This window comes from Aspergillus clavatus, genomic scaffold (genome assembly GCF_000002715.2).
Source record: "Aspergillus clavatus NRRL 1 1099423829795 genomic scaffold, whole genome shotgun sequence".
Classification (NCBI taxonomy): domain Eukaryota; kingdom Fungi; phylum Ascomycota; class Eurotiomycetes; order Eurotiales; family Aspergillaceae; genus Aspergillus; species Aspergillus clavatus.
This window is the reverse complement of record NW_001517104.1, coordinates 2,056,196-2,071,554: the sequence shown is the minus strand read 5'-3', so window position 1 is coordinate 2,071,554 and position 15,359 is coordinate 2,056,196. Positions and strand designations below refer to the sequence as shown.

General features: G+C 51.6%; 5 protein-coding genes across 5 annotated transcripts, besides 1 other annotated feature; 2 read left to right on the top strand and 3 right to left on the bottom strand.

Moving 5' to 3' along the window:
* Positions 1-152: 152 nt before the first annotated feature.
* On the top strand, positions 153-722 carry ACLA_015760 (putative ssDNA binding protein Ssb3; the record flags this gene model as incomplete). Its single annotated transcript, XM_001274559.1, has 3 exons — positions 153-392; positions 471-525; positions 649-722. 3 exons carry the CDS (start codon positions 153-155, stop codon positions 720-722), a joined length of 369 nt encoding a protein of 122 aa, XP_001274560.1.
* An 829-nt stretch (positions 723-1,551) lies between these two features.
* Positions 1,552-5,312, bottom strand: ACLA_015750 (putative GATA transcription factor (Ams2); the record flags this gene model as incomplete). Its single annotated transcript, XM_001274558.1, has 4 exons — positions 1,552-2,852; positions 2,911-4,976; positions 5,051-5,204; positions 5,273-5,312. 4 exons carry the CDS (start codon positions 5,310-5,312, stop codon positions 1,552-1,554), a joined length of 3,561 nt encoding a protein of 1,186 aa, XP_001274559.1.
* A 462-nt stretch (positions 5,313-5,774) lies between these two features.
* Positions 5,775-5,812: a microsatellite.
* Positions 5,813-6,119: 307 nt separating this feature from the next.
* ACLA_015740 (mRNA splicing protein SMD2) lies at positions 6,120-6,843 on the top strand (the record flags this gene model as incomplete). Its single annotated transcript, XM_001274557.1, has 4 exons — positions 6,120-6,142; positions 6,240-6,272; positions 6,478-6,726; positions 6,801-6,843. The coding sequence occupies 4 exons, from the start codon at positions 6,120-6,122 to the stop codon at positions 6,841-6,843; spliced, it is 348 nt and encodes a 115-aa protein (XP_001274558.1).
* Positions 6,844-7,613: 770 nt separating this feature from the next.
* On the bottom strand, positions 7,614-9,692 carry ACLA_015730 (putative dihydroxyacetone kinase (DakA); the record flags this gene model as incomplete). The annotated part of the gene is made up of 4 exons (XM_001274556.1): positions 7,614-8,242; positions 8,325-8,953; positions 9,023-9,530; positions 9,686-9,692. 4 exons carry the CDS (start codon positions 9,690-9,692, stop codon positions 7,614-7,616), a joined length of 1,773 nt encoding a protein of 590 aa, XP_001274557.1.
* Positions 9,693-12,356: 2,664 nt separating this feature from the next.
* On the bottom strand, positions 12,357-15,233 carry ACLA_015720 (cullin family protein; the record flags this gene model as incomplete). The annotated part of the gene is made up of 3 exons (XM_001274555.1): positions 12,357-12,414; positions 12,483-12,843; positions 12,908-15,233. 3 exons carry the CDS (start codon positions 15,231-15,233, stop codon positions 12,357-12,359), a joined length of 2,745 nt encoding a protein of 914 aa, XP_001274556.1.
* Between the last annotated feature and the right edge of the window lie 126 nt (positions 15,234-15,359).

Genomic DNA, 15,359 nt, shown 5'->3' with positions numbered 1-15,359 from the left:
CAACAATCGTCTCTTCAGTTGTAGAGCACCACCTCATAGAACACCATATCAACCACACTTCTAGGCATTATCCATCACTGCCAATTCCAACCACTCAATTCAGACATCCTTCACAAACACTAAACTTCCAGAAGATAAGGAATCTAAAAAAAATGTCCCTCCAAACCCCCCGCATCCTCCCCGCGCACCTCCACGCCTTCCACCCCTCCAGCGGCTCCTCATCACACACGGTCCGCATCCTCGGCACCGTGAGTGCGCTGCGCGGCGACACGGCGACCCTCACCTGCGGCAACAACGGGGATGTGACGCTGATCCTGAAATCCGATTCGCACCTGCAGATGGGGCGGGTGGTGGAGGTGGTGGGGAAGGTTGCTGAGTTGGAGGGCGGGCAGGTGAGTTGGCGCCTCTGATCTGTTTTGCGTTTGCTTCGAGCCTTCTTCGAGGAAACTGATGAGTGTGTACTGGTGTAGGGACTTGGGATCCGGGTCCTGGCGACGACAGATTGGGGGAATCCGGCGGATTGCGGTGAGTGAGATTGAGAAAGGCATCGAGCGGCTGATGCGTTTTCCTCTTCATTTTTTTTTTCTTCTACGTGTATGCGCTTGTCCTGGGATCAGAGCAGAGGCTGATATATTCATGGCGATGAAGATTACAAGATCTACGAGAATGTGGTCGAAGTGACGCATAAGTTGAAGCCGATATTCTACGATTCGAATGAGTAGAAGCGTCCGACTGGTTTGAGGTTCACTTGCTGCGCAAACTTGTGACGGCGGCAGCGCGGTGTTGATGGTTGGTTTTTACGGACATGGTTGATTTGATATTCGACCCACGACGAGCTTTATGAAATCCCAAGGGCGGGTATGATATGGAGGCAACAGGCGAGTGGGTTCAGTTCCCCTTTCAGTACTCCTTTGCTTCGCTGGATGAAGCAAGGGTGGAATGGCGAACAGTTGCTCTCTGGTTGAAGAGCACCTGAATCTTGACCGTATTTCTCTCACATAATCTCGTGGTTATCCGGCTCAGCCCATAGCCAGACAACACTGAGAGGTTGTAGATTCGAAGCCTAAAGCCATAATATCTCAATGTTTACTCGAAAGATACTGTTAAAATAGACCAATCAACCTACACTATAGATAGCACATTTGGCAAGGTTAACCAATTAGGTCGAGTATTCATTGTACTTGAGGATTCATTCACGGAGTCTCAGACTAGATACATGATGACACTTTCTGTAGTCGTAAAATGGATAGATAGACCAAACATATGAGCTGGATGATATCTTGCATAAAAGAGACTTTTCTTTGCTCTCAACATCCTCTGACTGGAGAGAGGAAAAACACTTGAACAAATAAAATCCATGACATGGGGGGTACTCCACGACGAATGCACAAAAAAACAGAATGTATCCTGCCAAACGCCATCGCTTGAATAACAAAGCATCGAGGCTGAGATTGCCATCATAAGAAAGACAAATTAGGAAATGGGACTAGGAAGGTTGGGAAGGAGGGAGAAGAAAGGAAATAGGGAGAAGAGGTCATAAGGCATTAGCGTCTATTGTTTTTGCGCCGATTTCTTGCTGGCTGAATCTGACCCGAAAAAGCCAGAGTCGAGGACACTTGCATCGGCGAAATGGAAAGGATCGAAATGAGCATTCTTTTGGATGTCTGGGTCGGATAGGATCGCATTGATCAGGTCTTCATCTTGACTGGCGCCGCTGCATCTATCCCTCTGCTGCGCTTCGTTGGTCTGACCTTCCTCCGACCCAGCCGGAGAGACAAAATCAGACGGGATCCAATCGGACCAGGTGCTATTGCTCACACCCTTGGATTGTTCAAAGAAGAAGGGGTCGTCGTGCGCCGAAGCCGTAACGTCAGCGAAGATATCAACTATCATACTGTTGATATTGGTCAAGTCCTCGGCTGCAAAAGAATCGTTAGGCGTAGGGGAAAGATCAGAACCCAAAGAGCGCGTGGACTTGGGTGTTTTATTCTGGCGTGGCGACGAAGTCGTGTTGCCTTGAATACGCTGTAGTCTCTGGGCAGTCACCTTGGTTGGCGTCATGTCTGAGCTTGCGTCTTTGCGGGTTTTGGACAGAGGGGAAATAAATGGAAGGGAATTGCGCTTTTCTCCCAGTAAATTGCTTCGCTGATTTCGCCTCCGCGGAGTTGGGCTGGTTGGCAGGTCGAAATCAAACGACGGACTTTCAAAGAGACCTCGAAGATCTTTATCAATGGCGGCGTTCTCCTTGTCCTCTGCCTGCTTGTCAGGATCACGGCACCCAACACGGGGACTGCGTCGTGGACTGTTCAGGATGGAATCACCAAGTGCTTTGAGAGCTCCGCCCTCATTTTGACTACTGTGGAACAGTGCTCTTCTCAACCGCTTAGGCGTAAGGCTGTGATCTCCCATAGCCACGGCGCCGCGCTTCTCAAGGTTGCGAGCAGGACTGGATTGAATAGCCCGTCGCAGGGCTTCTGTCGGATCCTGCGCTTGCCAGCGGTTCTGTGCGGTGTCTGATGACCGTCGTGGCTCCACACTATTGGCACGACGCCGCTGGGATGGCATCTCCTGGACTTCGTCGTTGTTTTCCTGGTCGTTCTGGGTTTCGTTGCCATTGTCTGCCCGTGGAGTTTCGTCCTCTGCAGGCGATGAGGCATCGGACGCCCCTGGGGAAGATCCAGCCGCTTTCGAAGCTTGGGGCCTGCCGGGATTCTTCGTGGCAGTGTTGTTGTCGGACAGCGGGCCGCCTGTCTTGCGGTTCCTGGGAGGCCGCTTTTTCTTGCCGTTGGCCGACTTGTTCCACTTGTTTTCAGGTCGCATACACTTGAACTTGTGCAGCCAGAGACCGCAGGCTTCCTGGATGTCAGCAAACAGTCCCATATGAGAAAGAAAAAAAGTCTCCACACTTACGGTTGCAAAGAAGGATCTGGACGAAGTCATTATCGGCGTCAACCAAGGATTTCTTGTACATTTTGAACTTTGTGGGTTGATCCTGGTCGTTTCGTTCCAAGACTTGCCAGAATAGCATGGTTGGATCCTTCATAAGCTCATTTGCGTCTTTCTCACCGCCGTCAAATTCTTTAGACCAGGCTCTGCGCCATGTGGGGGTTTCAATGGACCCGCAGTTTTCGCAGTAAGGGGGCACCTGGCCATCTCGAATGCACTTGTCGAGACGAGCTTGAACCTGTCTGAGCCGCCTGGCTCCTGCACCACTCCTGACTTTGCCATCCTCGGTCACAGCCTTTGGCGTGGGTGTTTCAGCACTGGGAAGATCGCTCATCGGGCCTGTCCAAGAATGGGCATAGTGTGCCGGAGCTTGTGATGGCATGACTGGATCGCTTGCAGGAATTGCATTCATGAGTTGCTCTAACTCGCTCTGTGAAAAGGGAGCAGGAGCCAAAGGTTTAGGTGCCTGTCTGAAACTGGCCCGCGAAGACGGCCTGGAGCCTGCTACACTGGCTGGGCCACGAGGCGGAGCTGGAGCAGGGGCGAGAACAGGGACGGCGGCCACTCCCTTTAATGGCTGTGTAGGTAGTTCATCACCATTCAGCATATTCTCCGCCTGGTTCTCAAACGCCGTGGGAAGATTGATGGGAGAGCTGGCGTTGACTGCACGGTCAACTGTACGCCGGTGTCTAGATGCTTCATGAGGCATTGACTTCGCGCAGTCTTCCAGGGGAGTACCCATATCCTCGCTCAGCAGATCCTCCAACCCACCGCTCATGAAGCCAGAGTCCGGGTCAGTTACCATTGGTGGAAGGGCTGGACTGGAAGCGTTCGGGAATCCACAATCCAAGACCGGAGGCGAAGAGGGCATACTGATCGATGGTTCGAACAGACCCTGGTACCGAGACTCTTCTGGCGACTGAGTGTTGTCCCCGGGATGGTCGTCACTAATAGGGTACGGTGATGTGTAATTGTTAGTGCTCTGCACGGATGATTCCCGTAGAAGAGTTGGAGTTGGGCGTGCTCTGCGCGGGAAATCGTTCGCGTGCGAAATCGGTGTCGGTGGCCGGACAGGCGCATCATTCGAATTCTGAGCAGCAGCAATTGCAGGGTTGATTGGAGTAGGACGATGGATTCGAACTGAGGCGGCCGTGCTTGCAGCTACGCGCAAAGAGCTCGGCTGTCTCTCAATGTTAAAATCGGTACGTCCAGGCCAATCCGCTCGATACAGCTTGGCTCTCTTTCGTGGCTGCTGCTCGCCCGATTCGTCGCCGCTCCCATAGCCCGATTGCATAGAACCACGGCGACTGCCATAGTGCACGTGAACGGGAAGCTCGGAATCACGCATGGAAGCACTGGAGGAGGGTCGAATAGAGTCGCCATGCGACATCTCCTGTTGCTGCTGTTGCATCTGAGGTGCTTGGTGTAGCTGTAATTGTTGATGTTGATGCTGAAGCTGGCCCGGCGTGGATGCCCTGCTTGGTGGGGCCAGCGCGGATTGTGCGGGCGATATAGACCGAAAGGTACCGTTAGAAGGCATGGAGGGGCCCATTTCTCTCGGCATCGACCCTTCACTGAGCAATTGGTGAAATCGTTCGATCCCGGAGTGATCCATGGGCGACGAGGTGCGGTCGGACGGCTGAATGTGGGAGGTACCGAACAGTCCGGAATTTTGACGAAGGAAGTTTGTCCACGATTGTGCGTCGAAGTCATGAGGAATGATGTTGCTCAGCTCCCGATATTTTTGCATGCTATCGAGGTATTCACTCTGCATACAGGTAGGAACCGGCACCAGCCGCAATTTGACCTCCAGCGTCTCCTGGGCACCTTTCGAAAAGAGACCGAGCACATTTTTACACACACGACCGGTGACCATGGTTTTCGATTGGTGAGCTGGTGCGTCGGGTGTTGGCGAGGCTGAAGCGAGAACCCATGAGAGCATTCCCTGACCGACCAACGGTGTTTCATATTCCGAGTAATCGTAGGCATACACGGTATAATCTTGTCCGAGCTTGGCGACCAGTTCCGGACTAAATGGTGAACAAAGAGCAATGAGAATGCGTTGCAGACAATAAATCTGGAAGTCCAGCCAGGGGCAACCCACCTCGCGGAGACAATGGCCTGGATGCACGTTTTCAGCTCGATGACCCCGATCTGAGTTTTCTCGTCCAGAGAGGCGGTCTGGATATCGAGCAGGTGAGGCCATCGAGCGAGACAATTCGTTTTACTTTCATCGTCGAATGTGTAGAGTACCTTGACTGTAAAAAATAAATCCCATACCCAACGATTAGCAACCGACGACAAAAGAAGACAGATCAAAACCCACGCCTCATAGGCCGGACGGAGATTCCGTCCTGAGATTCCATGCCACCAGCAATTGAATCTCAACCATAAGCGAGAAAGGTGGATCTGAATCCAAAGTATGATCGAAGCGTGAATAGGTAATTCGGAGGTTTAAGAAGGAGGTGTAATGAAGCTCGCTGAGGGCAAGTCGGACGGTGAGGATCAAGGGAGAGTGACGAGTGCTTCGATCGGATGAAGCAAGGTAAGGTGAAAAGTCGATCCAGTGTCGTACCCTATCGATAATTCATAGCCAATCTGCGTCGATCGAAGCTCTGCGTCGACCGGGAGAATGCACAGGTATGTGTGTATGTACGATTATGCAAGAGGGAGCCGCGGGGAAATCGACTGGAATGCTCAACGTGGGACAGGCGAGAAGGGGTTGCCTCGAAGGGTTATATTGACAACCGATGCGGTGAAGGAGACCTGGAAGTAGTTGAAGTAAGGTGTTTCTTTCTCTCTGATGCAGGAAGGGAAGTTGGATTGTCGAGAAAGAGGAGAAGGGGGAGGAGGAGGAAGAGGAGGAAGCAAGGTCGTTGAGTGGTGAAGAGAGAGGTTGGTCAAGGCAGTTTGAAGAAGAACGTCCAGTTCCTGAGCTGGAGCGTGTTGAGTGTTCCGACGCGACGTGACGCAGCGCAGCCAATCGCGACTGGGACTTTCGAGTGCCTGCAAAACACGGCAGAGACGCGCACCACGTGACCCTGCCGCGCCCGGGATTCTGCCGTATCAGACCGCTTCCCACGAGGAACAGACGACTAAGATGGTTGAATGAACGCAGAGGCAGACGTCGAGGAAGACGAAACGAAAAGACAGCGTCCCTTTATACAGCCACCATGTCTACCGACCCCAAGATTCAGTCAGTTGATTACCCCTCTTTTCATCAAGGCTTATGTCCATGAGTCATTTATTGTATCTTATCGGGTCGTGGCTAACCATACCGTCCAATCCAACAGAGATCTGCTGAACAAGCCCAAGAGCGAGCTCACGTATGTCCATCGCACCTTTTGATCTATTATCTGTGCATTGTATTCCTCCTCAGTCGCACAGGGGCCTCGCCACAGCCTGTCTCATCATCTGATGAGCTCCAACGTTGCGATCCTCCCCCGTGTTATGAACTTATACCGCCAATCAACACCCACCACCCGAAATCCACAGCTCAATATATTCTAACATTGTGCTCCATCCATTTAGTGAATATGAGGTCGCTCTGGTCGAAGAACATGAGCTCACGGCCGGTCCTCTCTCCCTGCTTCAGACCGCAACCCGCACCCACACCCAGGTCCTGATCTCCTGCCGGAACAACCGCAAGCTGCTCGCGCGAGTCAAGGCCTTCGATCGCCACTGCAACATGGTCCTGGAGAACGTCAAGGAGATGTGGACGGAGAAGCCAAAGGGCGGCAAGGGTCGCGGCGTGAACAAGGACCGCTTCATCAGCAAAATGTCAGTGCAGACGGCCCTCCCTTAATTCGGATACTCAGGGTCCCTTTCAGTGTCTAACCAAAGTTACCCAATAGGTTCCTGCGCGGCGACTCCGTCATCCTGGTCTTGCTGAGCTGAATGATCTTGTCCCTTCATCTACGTCTCAGGTCGGCGACCGCACGCGACCATCCCGGCCCTGGGGTCCTCGGGTCCGTCTCTTTTCGTTACACAGGGAAGGAGAATAGAACGTTCCTCTAATCTGACATTGATACCCTCTTTTATGCTGCGGCGATTTCCCGGGACGCTTTCTCTTTGATCCCGCTGCGTCCTGGGAGCGGAGGGACGACCGAACCAGGGGCCAAATCTGAAACGTAACTATCCTGGCTCTTCTGCCTGAGCTGATTGGGTCCTCCGTTATACTTTTCTCCCCTCGGTCTGGCTGTTTTTATGTTCATCTCGTATGATGGGGTTGATCTGGCGTTTCCTTGGTTTTTGCATCTTTCAAAAAGTCCACATAGGGTGTAAAGTAGTCATGTCTGTGCTTGATGGTGCATTAGGGGATATCAGATGCGGGTGTCTGTGTCTGAATCAGATCAGGACATTCAAACTTCAAATATGTCTCGATGGCGTAAATCGATGAATTGCAACATTGCAGTAACATTCACGCTCTACCGAAGTTCATACCAAAATGTAGATGAGTATCTTCGCAGTCACAACAATCCTGCTGCAGGCCCCAATGAACCAAGGTATTTCAACTTCATAAATTCATGAATTAGACTAAAGAGACAACATGAAAAAAAAAAAAACGCCCATCCCATCCCAAGAAGGCTAATTATATATGGTTTTATTCGAACCACCCCCTAATCCAAAAAATAAAAAATAAAATAAGAATAAAAAAGGAGCTTCATTCACATAGCCTCCGCAAGTCCATTCAAGAACTCACTCAGGCCATACGCACCAGGATCGGGGATTTTGCCGACCCATTCTTCCTCGCCGCCCACGTACACAGCGCGCCCCAGGCTCGCCTTCATGCTCTTGGTAGCCTCGGTGCCGTCCTGGGCGGCCTTGGCAGCGGCATGGACGTCCTTGGTCTCGAGGAGGGTGTTGCAGAAGGGGACCAGGGCATCGATCATGGTGCGGTCGCCCGGCTGCGCGGGGGTGTACTTGGCGAGCGCGGTGACGGCGTGCTTGAGGGCGGCAGCCCAAATGTCTGTTGTAGCGGGGGCGGCGGAGCCACGGTCCTGTGCGCGCAGGCCGTGGGCGAGGGCGTTTAGGAAGATGGCGTAGATGGCGCCGGATGTGCCGTCCATGGTGTTTTCCACGACGGTGATGATGCGGTTTACGGCGGTGACGGCGTCGTCGGTGATGTTCGAGGAGGGATCCTCGAGGAGGGAGAGCACGGCTTCGGCGCCGCGCTTCATGCCCACGCCGCAGTCGCCGTCGCCGACGATGGTGTCGTAGCGGGTGACGAGGGGCTCGGCGGCGATGACTCGCTTGAGCCCTGATCCCAGGACTTTCTTGAGAGCAGCGGGGTTGACTGTGATAAGGGTTTAGTCAGTCCAAAAATGAGGAAGGCAGGCTTGCTGGAATCGCGCAGAAGGGGGGGGTAAGGAACTCACGCTTGAGGTTGCTGGGTTGCTCCTCAGCGGGCTTGACGCTCTTGACCTTGAGCGGCGCATCGGAATGGCGTGCATTCCATGTCGCGGGGCGAATGGGGGCAGACCATCCAACTGCCTCGGCAGGGGCGTCAAGGAGCTCCAGCAGGGACTTGCCGGGGCCCAGCCCCGTGTCTGCAAGCTTGAGAAGCGAGATGCTGAATCCCAGTCCGTTGAGACTGGTCAGGAAAGTGCCCTGGATGACCCGCACGGGCTTGATGTCAAAGTCTTTCTCCAGCTGGTGGTACACTTCGTCAGTGATACCGGACAGCTCGAGGGTGCTGACACCACCCAGATTGTTGATGAGGAGCACGAACTCATCCTCAGGATGACGGGTAAGATACGCGCGATCGGGATCATTGTGGTCCAGGATCTGCAAGAGCATCGTCTTCACGACGTCTGGCAGGTCAAACTTCATGCGATGCGATCCGGGTTCGTTGTGGATACCCATGCCGACCTCCACTTGACCATCGGGAATGGTGTCCTCTGGAACGGCTCTTCCTGGGATGTGGACGTGCTCGAGGGATGAACCCACGGAGGCAAGGTGATCATTAGCAAATCGAGCGATATGGTAGACCTCTTCGAGGGAGCCACTGAGCAACCATTAGCTGTCTATCCTGCGACGTGGGAACTTTTTTTAGGGGGACATTTGCCAAACGTACCCAGCCTCTGCTAAAGCACCGACAATCTTCAAGACGAGAATGCCGCCACCAATACCGCGACGGCCGACCTTGCCACCCTTCTTCTTGCCGACGCCAGCGTCATCGTTGATGGCAAAGAATTCGGTCTTGATACCCGCAGCCCGCGCCTTCTCGGTGCCCATGCCGAAGTTGAGCACATCGCCGGTATAGTTCATGGGGATGATGAGCACGCCCTTTTCATTATCCACGCAGTTCATGGCAGCATGGCGAATCTGTTCCGCTGATGGGGAGGCGAAGATGGTGCCCGCTGCCGAAGCGTCTAGGAGACCATGGCCGACATAGCCCGCAAAGGCAGGTTCATGCCCTGAACCACCGCCAGAGATGATGGCTACTTTGGGCTTGCGCGAGGGATCTGGACGGCGGAAGACGACTTTCTGCTCCGGATCAAAAGCGAGCGAAGGGTTTGTGAGTGTCAGAGAATGCAGAGCCGTGAGAACCAGGTGATTCGGGTCGCTGAAGAAGTGTTTGGCTGGAATCCCAATATGGTTAGCGTCAGTGCTATGGATGGGTTTCTATGTATAGTTCCCCACGGGGAGTTGCGCGTCCTTGTGATGAAGCTCCCCCAAAGTAAAAACCTGGAAAGCAAGGGGATACAGGGAGAGCTTTGGAAATCAAGAAACATACTCTGCATGATGTAGATAATTGCAAGAGAGAAAACTGGAGAGATTCACTCAAGCGGAGTTGATCCGTCACTAAAGTGGAGAAAGACGGGGATATCGCTTGATCTGTATGGAGTATGGACTATGCAGGCGAACAGATAGCAGCAGAAGATCGCACGAATAACAGAAAACGGCGAATATCTGTCTTTATATGTATATACAGATGACCCGGGTAATGACTCGTGGGATGATTTCGAATCGGACGATTTCCCCCCTCAGCAAAAGAGAGCGGGATGACTGGAAGTGACTGCGCCGAGGATTGCGATGGCAATAGTGACGGCGATGCTCAGAATCGGGTCGAGTCCGTGATGAGGGCGGGGAAGAAGGAAGGTGGAGTCTGTCAAAAAGGATGACCTGTATCTGACTATCTGTCAGTCTAGAGGCTCCCATGCTGGATGGGGTGTGGATCTTGGGCGATGGAAGTATTGAAGGCTGCACATCGGTGGGAGTGCGACTACAAGAGACCGTCGGCGTCTGGGGTCACTCACAGTTTTCTCACTTATATTATTTACCCAGAGTAAGTACCCCGTAAGTGACTGCGAGATGAAGCTGCGATGTACAAAGATCGAGGAGATACTGGAAGTATTGGAGCTGGGAAGTCCCAAGGCAGAGGGGGAACTGGATATATAGGAAGTTTGGACGAGACCAAACAGGATCCATCCGGACTCTTTGTGATGAATTCATACTGAATTCCTATTCAGGCAAACCTATTTGCCATTTTTTTTTCTTCTTTCTCTGAACCTCTGCTGTTCACATGAACACTTCTCCTATGTAGGATCGACCCATTGTAGCTCCAGCTGGAAGTGTCCACAGTTAAGTTAGTGCATGCTTCGGCAGAACTCCTAATGAGTACGGACTACGGAGCACTGTAAGGTACCATGGTAAGAATTGGCCCGGAAAAGCGATTGTACGGGTAAAATTGGCATCAATTCCATTTTCCACAGCCTTTCTATCTTTCCAAACCCCATGGGATCGTGGAGTCGAGCGTCTGGACCCAAAGGCAAAAAAAGTGTCCAGCGCGGAGAACCTCGGTTTGCCATTTACGGTGATTCCGCCGTTGAGAAGTGGACATTATTATGTACTACTTGCCAGCATACTGATAGACAGGATATCGATAGATATGAATATTTAAGATGTCAAGTATTCATTAATTACCCTTTTGATAGTATTACTCTTGCTACTATTGTTATTTGGTAGTGTGGCTATGAGTATCCTACGGACATGTCATCAATGTGTCACTACTCTTATCCCACTCATATACTCAGTCTGTGACTTGTTAGTCCTGTCCTACCATCACAATAATGATGTATGATCAGTATCGAAGCATCGATGAATAATCAGTGACTTTGCAATCATGTGGCACATTAAATCTAATTGTCCCTTACATTCTTTCCCTCTCAGAAGAGAAGGTAGGCCGGATCCTACTCTACAGCATGCGTTGATTTCCATAGATAATTCCCTTTGTCTGTGTCAGAGTATCGATGTAGCACAGCAAGACTATTCTAGTTGACTGTTTGCATAAGGATCGGATTTAGATCATGGGACTTGGAGAAAAAAAAATAGTTTCCCCGGCTGTCAGACTCAGATCACATTGAACCCACCAGTCGTACATATCACTACCAGATTGGGGATTCCTGAAGACCTGGACTACGTACCACTTCTCCTCCAGTGATTAAGTACTATATAGACCAGAATTGCGTACTGAAATAAAAAGAAAAAAAAAGGAGATGCATATATGAACCACGTGAGCTCCAGCTATAGACTACACTAGAGGTGAAGTAGAGTCCAGATCCTATCTAGAGCTAGACCCTGGACCCTCACCTATCCAGCCCGTCCTTGTCCTTCCTTGACCTTCTCTGCCGAGTTCCATCAATCGACTCTCGGTCGAGTCCGCATAATTCGATACACTGACACACTTACCACCAACCTCGGAATTCGCAGCGCAAAATGCATCCAGCAACCTACACTGATCCAACAAACCCTCAAGAGTCGTATCTGGGAGTAATACTCGGCAGTCCTCCGTCCTCCGTACTCGGTAGCTATGTCCATCGTATCACTATCAGCAGGCCTGGGCCTCAAATCCTTGATCCAAACAGAGTTATCCGGAGAACTGCATGGCTCATGGCTGATACTCCGTAGGCATGGATTCTCCCATGAATAATATGATCCCATCGGCTCGGCACTCTTGCTAAATACCCCACCAATAGCCACTAGTCACCCTTGGTGGGGCCGGAGCTGCTCCGGGGGACCCCGGGGACTGGCCCGAACTATGGATCTACAGTATGGAACTATGGAATATGGATAAAGGGATTAAGGGAATTTATCATTTTTACCCATGGAGTATGGAGTAGCTAGATGCTAGAAGGTTGGATTTTGGGTTTGATTGCTTATGTCTGGTCTGGTCTGTGCTTCTGGATGATATTGATGTGGGTTGTTGCTCTAGCGGTCTATTAGATACTGTGTCTGTAGCTCGAATAGCTAGCTACTAAAAAAAAGTATTGGGTTGATAGACTGGACTGGGATTGACAGTTCGTTGAGATATCATGCAATGATGAAAATGACTTTTGTTGATATCAAGAACATCAAGACTCCATAAGTAATCTGAGATCATGTGCTTCATCCGGTTAAATGACTCCTTATGCAACATATTGGTACACATTGTCGTCGCGCTCAATGTAGTCCTTCTCAATCAACCTGTGCAAAAATTGGTCAGCAGGGCCCTTTTTTCATCCAGCCAAAACAGAAGCAGGAAAGGAACTCACTTCTCGATGTTACTCTTGATGTCCGCAACCTCCAATACACCCCGACTCCGCGTCGCTTTGATCACCTCCGCGACCAGCTCGGCGTGTGTGCTCCTCTTGCGGCTCTTCATGATCCGCACGATGGCGGCCTGTGTCTCCAGGTGTCGATCGGCCGCCACGCGCTCGTGTGTCTTCTTGTTCTCCTCCTTAGTCTCCTTCAGCTGGATCTGATTGATCTTGATCCGCATTTTCGGATCGTTGAACTCCGCATTGTATGCAAATTCATCGGTCTTGTTGACATCGCGCCCCTTCGGCGTCTTGGTGAGGACTCGATACTTGGCACATGCAAGTGATTGAAGTGTACGTTGCAGTTCGGGGTCGGCTGCAATTCCCATCCTCCCGTCAGCGAAGGAGAATCAAAATGAGAAAAGCCCTCAATTACTTACATAATTTGGTCGCGTCTTGGATCTCAGAGTACGTCAGACGTTTGCTCTCTTCAACGTCGTTGAAAAGAAGCAGCACGATCGCCTGGAACGAGCTGACCACCAACTCCTTGCTCTTGCCGCCAAACCAGGCTCGCAGCTGGCAGTGTGCCAGCTGATGCTTCCAGGTGAGCTTTCGCCCATTATATTTGTTGTGGTAGAAGTTTTCGAAATCATCAATCGCCGTCGCGATCACTGCCGGAATCCGCACCTGCACATCAGGGTATGACGGCCACGCCGAGGCAGACAGTACGCTGACATTCAGATCAACTGGTAGTCGTTTCTTCCGCTCTCGCTGGATCGAGCTATACGCGGCCATCTCATCCCGCGCAACCTCCATATCCTTAAACATGGATTCAAGATTGTGCGTAAAAGTAGATCCACACTCTGCGTACCAAATCAGCTTCGAAATTCCAGAAACAAGTGAGGATACGTCGGCAAAAGGGAACCAACCAGTTTTGAGTCTTGCCAGCATGCTCTTCTCCGCGTCGTCACTGGCACTCCTACCCATTAATAATCGACGAGCCAAATCATTCTTGTAGAATGCCTCAAACACCGCTTTGCCATTGACGAAGCGGAACAGATCAAGCACTTGATCCAGTTGCCGGTTAATCTCAGCGTCTTCATCGGCCAGCGGTACGTCCTTGATATCGCCTCCAGGAGGCAACTTCCACCCTCCCTTGAGCAACCGATCTACATACTTGGCAATCATCTCTCCGGTCTTGACATTGTCGGTACCCCCGGTGGAGTCTGATTTCCGACTCTGGTTCATGAAGGTTGCGAACGCTTCACGTAACGTATGCCCGAGTTCTTCGTTCCGATGGAAGGAGTTGGCCCAAATTTTATCCAACTGTGATTTGAACTCGAGCAGGGAAACAACCATCTGCGCTTCCTTGTCCTCATCAAAGACAATCCGCGAACCTTCTTCGACGATGTAGCTTTTGAACGATGCCTTGAGTTTCGTCCCCAGTTGCCTTCGCTCAAGGAGCGTGTAGAGTTTCTCCAAGGCATCTTTGTTTCCATCTCGAAGCAAGCCAAGAATATCCTTCTCGTTGAGTAAGAACGATTCCTGATCTGCTACCAGATTGGTGTCTAGAAGAGCAGACAGTTTTTGCCTCGTGCTCCTGCTTAGAGAAAACAGCTCGCACCGGTTGACTTCGCGTTCAATCAAGCGATGGGCATTCTCTACAAAAGTGGCAAGATATCCCGATGCTTCTCGCTGAGCCCACGACGTAAAGAACCGCTTCGACTCGGTAAGAAGCAGAGGCTCAAAGGCCGTGGTGTACACATCAAGGCCATGGAAGAGTTCAATGGCCTCCCGAAGCAAGGATATATCTGCCATCATTGTCGAGTTCTCATTGCGATCCGCCTCCACTAGATCGCAAGCTCCCTGCAGAATCTTTGTTTGTAGTACTGAATCAGAGAATATATGATCGCGAAACTGTCTCAAGCCCATCTCACGAATGACTGGGTATTCCTTGGAGTGTAGAAGAAAGGATTGATCAAGATAGTAGAAAATCCAGCGAACAGTGACCAGCTTTTTCTGCCATGTGCTCCATGCGCCAACAACAGCCCGTAGAGTATCGACGTTATTTCCACCCGAAGCCTTCGTCAACAGGTCATCACGCAAGCGCCCAGACACATGTGCTCGGCATCGGTCCTGCAAACGTTGTGTAAGAACTGCAGCTCTCCCCTGGCGACAGACATTCTCTGCTCCCTTGTAGAGTTCCTCCAACGAAACATCCGGATTCCCGCCGTTGAACACGGCAGTCAGTGCCGCATCCAGCTGTGTCCAGACCTTATCAAAGTATGAATCCTGATTCAACCGCGAGCCTGTTCGAAGGTTCTTCACCACAAGCCGTTTCGCACCGGTATGAGGCGTGAAGTTACTCTGACGCGACGGCGCATTGAGAGGGTGGGAGGCAGTTCTGCTGGAAAGAGCGGGAGCCGAGTGCGAAAACGTCCCGCTTGCGTTCTGCCCGGAATTCGAGAAGTTGTACATCTTATTCGGCGGATGAAGCTCCGGTGCTGATTCTAGAGGGCGGAAATCCGATACTGAAGGCGACAATCGAGGACGCTTGTTGGATGAAGGAGACTGGTGGGGATGGGCTTTGCCGTGGGTATGGTTCCTGGAGAGGAGCTCGGAGATTGTCGTCTGCTGTGGTTGCTGCTGCTGCGGCTGCGAAGCTTGAGATTGAAGAGACGCTTCCCCTTGATCAGGAAGCTTTCTCTTGCTGGTCGACTTGCGTTTGCCGCTCCTCTGGTCGGGGGCTACTCTCGGGTTCTGCATCTACCCGGTTCGGTCGGAGCGGAAGAGGTCGAGAGAAGGGAGTGCTCAGCGTTGAAGAATTTCAGCAAGCCCTTGAAACGCGAAGTTCATGACATACCATCTGTCAGACCGAGGTCGGAAGAAGTG